This window comes from Gekko japonicus, unplaced genomic scaffold (assembly GCF_001447785.1).
Source record: "Gekko japonicus isolate JY-2015 unplaced genomic scaffold, Gekko_japonicus_V1.1 scaffold4787, whole genome shotgun sequence".
Classification (NCBI taxonomy): domain Eukaryota; kingdom Metazoa; phylum Chordata; class Lepidosauria; order Squamata; family Gekkonidae; genus Gekko; species Gekko japonicus.
In genome coordinates, this window is record NW_015162107.1 from 59,364 (window position 1) to 70,817 (window position 11,454).

General features: G+C 49.4%; 1 protein-coding gene across 1 annotated transcript in view; it reads right to left on the minus strand.

Moving 5' to 3' along the window:
* The window catches only part of FAM188B (family with sequence similarity 188 member B), a gene marked incomplete at both ends in the record, with an annotated part of 66,510 nt that extends 55,489 nt beyond the window's left edge, over nucleotides 1-11,021 (minus strand). The window contains 3 exons of the mRNA XM_015405661.1: nucleotides 5,853-6,307; nucleotides 8,496-8,754; nucleotides 10,807-11,021. Coding sequence (XP_015261147.1) covers nucleotides 5,853-6,307; nucleotides 8,496-8,754; nucleotides 10,807-11,021 — 929 coding nt within the window. The remainder of the gene's footprint in view (nucleotides 1-5,852; nucleotides 6,308-8,495; nucleotides 8,755-10,806) is intronic.
* Between the last annotated feature and the right edge of the window lie 433 nt (nucleotides 11,022-11,454).

Sequence of the window (11,454 nt, forward strand, 5' to 3'; positions counted from 1 at the left end):
AGAGAAGAAGAAGAAGAAAAAGAGGAAGATGGAGATGATAGAGGAGGAGGAGGAGAAGATGGAGGTGGAGATGGAGGAGGAAGAGAAGAAGAAGAAGAAAAAGAGGAAGAGGAAGATGGAGATAATAGAGGAGGAGGAGGAGGAGAGGAAGGAGAAAATGGAGATGGAGGAGGAGGACGCCACCCTGACCTGCATGGCCCAAGCTAGCCCTGCCTGTTCAAATCTCGGAAGCTAAGCTGTGTCAGTCCTGGTTAGTACTAGAATGGGAGACCACCAAGGAAGTCCAGGGCTGCTCCGCCTCCTTTCGTCTCTTGCCTTGAAAACCCTACAGGGTTGTCCATACGTCAGCTGCCACTCGATGGCGTCTTCCACCACCAAAGGGTTGGGGGGGGGGTAGAGTCAAGAACCAGAAGAATCGTGGGCAAGTCCTGCCACACCACTGTATGGTCTTCCTACTCTCTGTGCCAGAAGAGAATCCCTGCGCAGAGGCGGCCAACTTGCTCCTGACCCGAAATGAGATTTGAACCAGGCACCTCCTGCTCCACAGCTCAAAGCGCTACACTACACCGCCTCTCCGTTTTTAACCAAGCAAGTTCCAGCACGGGGAATACGGCCTTGCGCCCTTCCTCCTTCCCTCTTTCCCCTGCCATAAAAACTGGAATCTGCATTCCTCCGGATGGTTTACGAACCCCCTACAATCCTGCCCTGTCCGGTTGAGGGTTCCTATTTAGAGATTTTCAAGCAGAACCTGCAGTTTCTCGGCCTTGTCTCCTGACCAGACGCGGGCACCGGGAGAGGAACCAGAAGCCCACGACTGATGGATAGCCAGGAGAGATTTTGGGAAATGTCAAACCGCAGGTTTGAAACAAAACAAGGGAAACAACGGGAATGAAAAGAATGAGAAAAGAATGTCTCAGCTTCAGGAAGGGGAAGGGGGGAGGGGGAGAGAAGAGGTCACTCCTGGGGCTGCAGTTAATGCTGCTGACCCACCAGAAACTAAAGGTCAGGCGCTAATGGGGCGGAGGGGCCAATTTGTGAGTTAGGAACTGCAGCTGATTCAGGAGAAAGTGAAAGATCCAAAGGAATGTATGTATGTATGTATGTATGTATGTATGTATGTCGGTTGTCTGTCGGTTGTCTGAGATCCGGGTCCTGCAGGATTTGGTACAAGTCCCGCAGGGCCTGTAAGACAGAGATATACCACCAAGCATATGGAAGAGGACGGGAGAACTCCCATCCATATAGATCTGCTACCTCTGCCTCCCTTCTCTCTCCCTGGGACAGCAGTATAGTAATTGTTGTCAGGCTCCTTAGTCAGGTCACACCACATAGGGCTTCATAAGAAGATAACTGTTTATTAGCGGATCCGGTACTAAAGAACACGTATACAGCTTGTGTCAAGAATGGCTGTCAGTAATAGGGCCTCTGACTTATAGTGAAATCAAACATTCCCTGGCCGAGCCAGTTTGGCCGAGCCAGTTTGGTGTACTGGTTAAGTGCGCGGACTCTAATCTGGGAGAACCGGGTTTGATTCCCCGCTCCTCCACATGCCGCTGCTGGTGTGACCCTGGGTCAGTCACAAGTTCTCTCAGCGCTGTCCTCTCATGAGCAGTTCTCGAAAGAGCTCCCTCTGAGCCCCCCCGCACCTCACATTGTGTCTGCTGTGGGGAAGGGAAAGGAGTTTGTCAGCCGCTCTGAGACTCCTTTGGGTAGTGAAAGGCAGGGTATAAATCCAATCTCTTCTTCTTCTCTAATTCTTTTTTCAAGAGACAATACCTGATCATGGCAAAACTGTGTTGTCCAGAGAAGTACTTTTTGCTCGGAATTGGTACCAAATTTCCTCGGCTGCCCCGATTATTATAAGAGAGAGCAAATCCTCTCTCTTGGGCCCGTCCATAATTCTGTGAACTCAAGTCATCCCTCCACCCCACCCCATCATTTCTTACAACTAAAGAAGGCCCCTAGGCCTCCACCCATTCCTCCTCGGGAAGGTGTCCCAAGCCAACTTCAAAGAGGGCGACTCCTTTACTTAAAGGTCAGCCGTCTCTGGGGTTTTCAACGTGACTCAGACAATTTTGGCTGCAGATCCTGGATGGTGAAGCAAAAGGCCAAAGGAAATGGCAAGAGCCCACAAGGCACTGATCGCTTTTGAAAGGGCTCCCTCTACTGGTGTTCCAGAGGAACAAAATCTTGAGCCCAGCGGCACCTTTAAGACCAACAAAGTTTTATTCGTGGGATGAGCTTTCGTGTGCAAAGCACACTTTGTCCCTGGTATTCCAGACGGTGTTCCAGAGGGCGTTCCAGATCTCTGCAGCGCATCCTAACGAAGTGCCCCCCCAGAATGGAGGCATCCGGCATGATTTTGAGTTCGGTGTGGGGGGGGGGATTCACATGAAGGTGGACACTATATACAGGCCCCAGTCACACGGAGAATTTGCTGTGCAAAAGGCACGAATGCTGGGCGGATTTTCAGGGCGCGATCACACTGCAACATCTGGGAAGCGTAGCGCGCCCGCGGCCAACCCGTGGCGTGCCGCCAAAGATGCGCAGTTAAAAGCACCTGCAAAGATCTACTAGTAAATGGTTTGCCACGGGCTGCAGACGGACTCGTTCGGTGTGATCGCGCCGCCGTGTGCCTATTTCCTCCGGCCGTCCTCTTTGCCGCGCGCACCAAAGGACGAAACACTGGTGCGCCGCTGTCGCGTCTGATCGCATAATGGCGGATCAGAATGCGACAGCGCAAGTCCCCCCCCCCCCGTTTTCTCTGGAGGCGGATCAAAATGCGGCAGCGCAAAGCCCCCCCCCCCCGTGTTCTCTGGCACGTGTGTCCGGGGCCACAGAGTTTACGGGTGGCTCTCTCCAGTGTGTCAAGCCTGGCTTCCTGACAAAGACAGGGGCGGATCTACCATGAAACAAATGAAGCTTCAGAGCCCCTAATCCTAGAGGGCCCCCAAAGCAACTATTTTTTAATGAGTGAATTTTTCAACAAAATTGACGGGAGAGGTTTTTTTAAGTGTTTGTTATTAAAATAATAATAATAATAATAATAATAACTTCTCCTCCCCACAACAGACACCCTTTGAGGTAGGTGGGGCTGAGAGAACTCTTGACAGAAACTGCTCTTTTTCAAGGACAGCTCTTATCAGAGCTACGGCTTGCCCAAGGTCATCCAGCCAGGTGCAAGTGGAGGAGTGGGGAATCAAACCCGGTTCTCCCAGATTAGAGTCCGCGCACTTAACCACTACACCAAACTGGCTCTCAAATAAGGCTATTTGAGTGACAGAATCATAAGCCAATAGGCTGAAGTGCTTAATATTGACCTTAGAATAGGCTCCCATTCCCATTTCGTATGGCCTCAAAGTGTCCCTGTCATCGGTCAGATTTCAAAATTTTCTCGGGGGGCTTGCACCACCTGAACCCCCAGCCATATGGACTCTGGCTGCTGCTGTGTGTGTGTGGGGGGGTCCCAGTCCTTCTCTGGGGGTTCTTCAGCATGCACCAAGCACGCACGCCGCAATGACATCACCCAGAGATGACATCATCGTGCAGGGCACATTGCGGGGGATGCTATCATTCAAGGAAAAACTCTATGGTAAACATAGAGGTTTTTTTTCTTGTGTTACAGAGCGTCCCCCTCTGCAATGTGCCCTGCATGATGACATCACCTCCAGGTGACGTCATTGCTCCGGATGCACTGGTGGGAATTGGGCACTTTGGGGGTGGGGTTCCCCCGCCAGCCGAATTGGGGCCAGCAGATCTGGGGGCTCGAAAGTGGGCAAACCCCTGTCCCCATCAAAGGAATAAACCAAAGAAGGGATCACACTTACAGGTTCATACTATCAAACAAGAAAACACTGTGATAAAACTTACAATGTTTAATGATTCTTATGAACATCAGTTTGTGTATCTATTAAAACTCTTACAATATTGCTTAGGAAATTCTCTCTCTGCCCCACCTACTTTACAAGGTGCCTGTTTTGGGGAGAGGAAGGGAAGGCGTTTGGTAAGCCATTTTGACAATCCTCGGGGGCAGAGAAAGGCGGAGTATAAAAACCAGCTCAGAGCCGGTTCGATGTAGTGCTTAAAGAGCAGCAGACTCGAATCTGGGAGAACCGGGTTTGATCCCCCACTCCTCTGCGTGCAGCCGCTGGGTGACCTTGGGTCAGTCACAAGCTCTCTCAGAGCTGTTCTCTCGAGGACAGTCCTTGGGAGAGCTCTCTCAGCCCCACCTCCCTCACAGGGTGCCTGTTGTGGGGAGGGGAAGGGAAGGAGATGGTAAGCTGCTTTGAGACTCCTTCAGGTAGTGAAGGGCGGGGTATAAATCCAATCTCTTCCTCCTCCTCCTGCTCGAATTTAACGTTTTCATCTTCCTAACTTTTTTAAAAAACCTGGTAGGCAACAGGAAAGGTCTTGGAGGGCACCATGGTGCCCACGGGCACAACGTTGAGGACCCCTGCCATATATCTAAGGTTGCCAGGCCCTACCTAGCAACCAGTGTTCCCTCTAAGCTGAGTCGGTGTGAGCCGGCTCACAGTTTTTTAGCCTCCAGCTCACCCATTTTTGTCCTAGCTCAGGAAGGGATGGCTCCAGAGCCAACTAACTTATGAAGCAGGCAAATCGCTGGCTCACAACATTAATGCCGGCAGCTCACCAAGTAGATTTTTTGCTCACAAGACTCCACAGCTTAGAGGGAGCATTGCTAGCAACCAACATGAGTCAGGGGGATGTGGGTTGCCAGATCCATGTTGGGAACCCCTGGAGATTTGGGGATGGATCCTGGAGAGAACAGGAACCTCCGTGGGGTACGATGCCATAATGTCCGCCCTCCGAAGCAGACATTTTCTCCAGGGGAACTGCTCTCTGTCATCAGGAGAGGAGCTGAAATTCCAGGGGATCCCCAGGTCCCACCTGGAGGCTGGCATCCCTGGGGGGACAGGAACATTGGGATGTGGGCGACGGTGTGACATCACTTTTACCACAGAGTTCCAATGTTTCCTAGACAGGGGCAATGTACTCGGGAAACCCCGGAAACGATGCCATGCTGTTGGCCTGACTGCCATTTTACAATCGACAAAAAATGCTCTCCTTACCACCCAGTAGTGCCGAAAGAGAGGGGCTGGGGTTAGTGGATACCCTGCTTCAAATGGGGGGCTGGCTGTGACCCAGTAGGAGAGACCATGTGACCGCCCAGAGGTCTAAGGAGTGGAGTCCTGTGAGCAAAAATCCTACTTTTGTGAGCTACTGGCATTAAAGTGGTGAGCGAGCAATTTGGCTGCCGCATAAATTAGTTTGCCCTGGAGCCCTCCTTCCTGAGCGGAGACAAAAATGTCTGAGCCGGAGGCTAATGAGCTGTGGGCTAGCTCACACTAATTCATCTTAGAGGGAATACTAATACAAAAAGCCTCTATTGTCATACATCAAATTATCCGTACAGACAGTAAGCAAATATAGAGGTAACGATAATTTAAATATAAGCAGTTAAACAATTTTCAGACCGCCCAGAGGTACAAGCTGTGGAGTCCTGTGAGCAAAAATCCTACTTTTGTGAGCTACTGGCATTAAAGTGGTGAGCGAGCAATTTGGCTGCCGCATAAATTAGTTTGCCCTGGAGCCCTCCTTCCTGAGCGGAGACAAAAATGTCTGAGCCGGAGGCTAATGAGCTGTGGGCTAGCTCACACTAATTCATCTTAGAGGGAATACTGGTCATGAATTGTGATTGAAGACCACGGTTCTATTCGAGACTTAGCTGAGATTGTAGGTTTCTTGGGGCAGGGATGAAGACCTCTAACCAGCAGCATTCCATACAAATACCACATAAGAGTTATTTCAGAAAACGTCCGTCACGGTCCTACCTGTTGTCCGAAAACCGAGTTTCGCTCTTTCTGAGCGACATCGCTTTTTTCTCACTTCTGTCTCCCAGGGGCCTCTGGAAACAGTTGAGCCGGTAGCTTTTCTCGTTCGCCTCCACATCGCGACTGGATGCAGATTTTCGGACTTCATCTTGGGGTCTGCCTGACGTCCACCTTCCGAGCAGGTTGTTTTCATCCTGGACGGAGGTTTCGACTTTCCCGTCCGTCCTGCCGGCGTGGGGACCGAACACCATCTTGGAGGAATGCTCCTTCTCTACATCCAGAGAAGCGCCAGAGTGTAAAGAGCGGAGACTCGAGGATTGTCTGGCAGATCCTTTGGTCTCCTGGAGATCCTCACTCGGCAGGCCAAGAGAGCTCTTTGCATTGTCTTCCTCTCGGAGCTGGGCTGTGTTACTGATTCCAGAGGGTCGTTTCAGATGCCTTCTTTTCAAAGAATCCTAAAAGACATTGTCCAGAGAGAATATGGATGGTGGTCCAAAATGCATGCCAACATTAAGCAAACACTCCCAAAGGTTTAAGCAGGGGTCATTTCCCGCAGGAGCGCACAGGAGCGGAGCTCCGGCAGTAAAGAGCCCAGGAGGCAGGCACATACAACAAGCCCCACCCCCTGCTCCCAGCAGCCCTCAGTCAGAGCAAGAAGCAGCCAGGTAAGTTGCAGAGCTTCCCCCGGCCCCCCGGTCCAAGACAGTCTAGTAGTAGCACCTTTAAGGCCAAGGTTTATTCAGGTACAAGCTCTCCCTCCTCTGTGAGGACAGATCTGCACGTCCCCCCCCCCAATAGCTAGCAATCCTAAACAGTCCACTGGAGCCTGAGTGGTGGGTGTTGCCTTCTGACACGCTTCCGGTGATGTCAGGGGAAGTGGCATATGCAAATAAGTTATGTTAATGAGCTCCTGCTCCTCTTTTTTTACAAAATGACCCCTGGGTTTAAGTATAACAGCAAGTATGTTACGGACAAAGACTGTGTACTTTGCAGACAAATTCTCGCAGACCACAACCAGGCTGTGGTAATACTTCAGCATTCTCTGGTGATACTCCAGTCTGTCTACCTCTTTTACAGGGCAACCCTAGACAGAGTCCTGTGGCGGTGTCTGTGAAATTCCTCAGAGATTTGTCCTGGCTTTAAGAACCTAAGGAGACTTATGATGGATCAGACCAAGGGTCCATCTAGTCCAGCATTCTCTTTCGCGCAGTAGGCAACCACCACCATCCCCACCCAAATATAGGAAGAGGCTAAAATTTTCCGCGGTAACTACCCTTCAGAGATATACTACCTCAGAGCACTGAGGTTCCATTTACCCATTTGGCTAACAGCTACGTTCCATGAATTGGAAGAAGAAGAAGAAGAAGAAGGAGGAGGAGGAGGAGGAGGAGGAAGAAGAGGAGGAAGAAGAGGAGGAAGAGGAAGAAGAAGAAGAAGAGGAGGAAGTGGAGGAGGAGGAGGAGGAGAGATTGGATTTTTACCCCACCCCTCACTACCTGAAGGCGTCTTAGAGCGGCTTGTTGCACGTGCCCGCCCCCTGGGCTCTTTACTGCCAGAGCTCCCCTCCTGTGCGCTCCTGCAGGAAATGACCCCTGGTTGTAATCCCAGGAGATCACCAGCCACCACCTGGAGGTTGGTAACCTTACAACCACACATAATTTTCTTCACATCTATAGAGCATATCCCCCCTTAATCCTGTTTTTCTAAGCTAAAAAGCCCCAAATGATACCCTTCCCTCATAAGGAAAGAATATTGTAAGGCACCTGGAATATTAAAAGACACTTTGAGTGCCGCAAGGAAGAAAGGCGAATAATAAATGTTTGAAATATATAATCAGTGGTAAGTAGAAGAAAGTATGGCATGCTATGAGGTTGAGTGACCCGTTTTAGGGAACGGGCTTGCCAACTCCAGGAATTTCCTGGAGATTTGAGGGGGTTGAAATTTGTGGAAATTGGGGTTTAGGGAGGCGAGGGGCCTCAGCAAGGTAAAATCCCATAGAGTCCACCCTCCAAAGCCACCATTTTTTTTTTCCTAAGGGAACTGATTTTGGTCATCTGGAGATGAATTGTAACCCCAGGTTATCTCCAGGCCTCACCTGGAGGTTGGCAACTAGGGTTGCCAGGTCTTTATTGGGAAATTCAAGGGAATTGGGAGGGTGGAATCTGGGGGGGGTGGACTTTAGGGAGGGGAGGGGCTTCAGGGGGTGTAAAACGCCATAGAGTCCACCAATGCTCTCTCTAAGCTGTGGAGTCTAGTGAGCAAAAATTCTGCTTTGTGAGCTGCTGGCATTAAAGTTGTGAGTAAGCAATTGGCTACTGCATAAATTACCTTGGAGCCCTCCTTCCTGAGCTAAGACAAAAATGTGTGAGCCGGAGGCTAAAAAACTGTGAGCTAGCTCACACTAACTCAGCTTAGAGGGAACACTTTCCTCTAAGCTGTGGAGTCTTGTGAGCAAAAATTCTACTTTGTGAGCCAGTGGCATTAAAGCGGCCATTCTCTCCAGGGGAACTGATCTCTGTTGTTCAGAGATCAGTGGTGATTCTGGGAGCTCTCCAGGCCCCACCTGGAGGTGGCCAACCCTATTCGGGAAACAATCAACAAAAAATAGCCGGAGGTCAAATATTTAGGATCAAAGCAAAGAACCTCTTGGAAACTGGCCGTCGGCCCAGCCATCATGCCCCGGATGATGAGGCCGGGCTTGGTCCGGAGTTTCTCTCTCATGGCCGTCCTGGCCTCCGAAGACAGGTCCGGAATCCTTAGCTCCTCTCTGCTGCTTTGAAGCCTTTTCTCTCCTTCGGCTGGTGAACTCTCAAACGCCTGCCTGGCCTTGCCTTTCTCGTTCTCCACTGGAGGTCTCCAGGAGAGGAAGGTCGGGCCGGCCGTCTCCTCATCAATCTCACAGCTGCGAACAGCACAATTATTTTTTAAAAAATATATTTATTTATTTTATTTATAGGTTCAATTTATACCCCGCCCTCCCCGCTACTTGTGTGTGTGTCTTTTTTTTATTTGTGTGTGTGTCTTTAAAGGTTTGGTTGGTATGGCTGTGATGATACTCTAGAGTGCTGGAAACAGGCAAGTGATATGATTGGTGAGTGACAGAGAGGGGGGGGGTTGGAATGGATGCTGTGTGGATGATTTGAATGTCTATCAGGAGTGTCTGTTAGGAGATATGACTGTTGATGCAGACAGTGGAAGTTAGTTAAGCAGTTTTGTCCGGAGGTCTCTGTGAGAGAAGCTTTCCTATGTGGAATATAAGAGTAAAAGTCTCTGTGTTAAGCAGACGGTTAAGTTCTGTGTAAGAGAGGAGAGATCCATCCCTGTGTAGGACGAATTAGTTCATTATATGCAAGAGTGTTACAAAGTATATGCATAAATCCCTGAGAGATAACTGAAAGTGCTGTGCCATGACAGTGTGAGAGAGAAAGGAGCTTATATCTGTAAAGTGAATCTACAGTTCTTAAAAAGAGTCAAAGTTACAAAGAGTGTGATACAGTTGACCTAAAGTACTTACAAATACCTATTTCCAAAACAGTTACAGTTTACACAACTTCTTACTCTGTTCTTCAAATAAATCCTTTTTATTTAAGTTTACCCCAGAAGCCTGATCCATTTTTCCTCAGGAAACACATAGTTCCTCGAAAGCCCAGACCCTGGGTCACAATACCAAAACCAGAAGAAGAAAGTATAAAGGTTTGGAAAGCCTAAAATTTCCTGGTGGCAGCCAGATTACCCAGTAGAGCAAAATATAAAGAACGGTTTTAAAGTAAAACCAGACCTCCCCAGAGAAGAGGTTGTCACAGAGGCATACAGCAATATAAAACATAGTTAAAACCATTTAAAATAACAACAATACAATAACATTATTATTAATAAAGTGCTCTAGTTGTTCTCACATGATAGTTTCCAAGATGGCAGATTACAGCTGCTCTGCCAGTTCAGCGTCATCTGCTTCGGAGAACGCTGATGTTCCTTATTCCAGGGCCAGGCTATGATGGAACAATAATGATGGTAGTGGCGGCTTCTACTCATACGCCTGGCAGCAGAGCTACGGCGCCTGGCGGAAGAGCTCCGTCTTACAGGCCCTGCGGAATTGTGCAAGGTCCCGCAGAGCCCGCTCATTCCACCAGGTAGGAGCCGCCACCGAGAAAGCCCTGGCCCTGGTAGCAGCCAGCCTGGCCTCTTTGGGGCCTGGCATCGCCAAAAGATGTTGCGCCCCAGACCATAGTGCTCGCTGGGGAACGTATGAGGAAAGGCGGTCCCTCAGGTAAGCTGGACTCCGAGATATATATGGTTTTCCCCCCGACGAGCCCGGCCATGCCCCCAATGTCAGCAACGTCGCAGGTAACTTCTGGTGATGTGCTGCCGGCGCGCGCGCCGGCGCAACCTCCCGGATGCCGGCAAGGCTCCCCCGCTCCGAGGGGTGAGTCGATTTGGCAACCCTACTCCATACTACTATGTGACTGATTTGCTTTTTAAGAGAAAACCCTAACTCTCTTGCCAATACTTCATGAAAGGGCTGATGGTTTATCTCGTGATTCTAGATAAGGACTAAACTTATATCACACTAATACATACATGTCTGAGATTGTTTTTCCGAGATAAACCTGTAAGAGGTTTATGGGTATACAAGTCAAGCTATGTTATCCTCAGGCCACTGTTCCTATTGCATCTCAAAACAAGTAGTTGTAGACAGGGCTATTTTTGGGCAGGAACGCACAGGAACGGAGTTCCGGCTAGCTCCCAAGTTGGCCACGCCCAGCAGGAACTCATTAGCATAATAGGCCACACCCAACAGCAGAAACTCATTCGGATTGGCTACAATTAGGGGTGCTGTTGCGTATGGCCTATTACGCTAATGAGTTCCTGCTGGGCTTTTTCTACAAAAAAAGCCCTGGTTGTAGATTAAATATTGATTTCAAGAAAGCTTCGAGGCTGAGGTGGATTTAGTTACCTGTAGTGCTCAGTCTGGTTTGTTTGAGGCACCGTTTGAAGACCGTTGTTTCCATCGGAGACGGAACTCTTGAGTACAGTGGTCTCTGAACCTCTAAGCTGAGAGTTCTTGTTCTGTGGAACGGCTGGACTTCTAGTACCTTGGAGGCTGATGGTCTCCTCCAGGAAATACCTAGTCATAATTTCAAGAATGGTTTTCAACGGATTTTCCCTTGTCTGCAATAAAAATATATCCTGGGTTATGGTCAACCTTTCCCAAGTGGCCCAACCTAAAAAAAAAAAAGACACTTGGTTTTTTATTGGAGAAATATTTGAGGTGAGGGCATACCAAATTGTGTAGGGGGGCCTGTCTCCTCGGCCTTGCTAGAAAGGGAGAGGATCTTCAGGAAGGATTCGTACAACTGGGAAACTTGTGCTTCAAGAAAACGGGGTTGGGATGTAATATGGAAGTACTAATTGATAGGAGTATCTTTCCAAACTGAAAGCTGCAATCACTAAATCAACAAACATGATTATATTTTTATTTGAAAGCAGGGGTCATTTCCTGCAGGAGCGCACCGGAGCGGAGCTCCGGCAGTAAAGAGCCCAGGGGGCGGGCACATGCAACAAGCCCCACCCCCTGCTCCCAGCAGCCCTCAGTCAGAGCAAG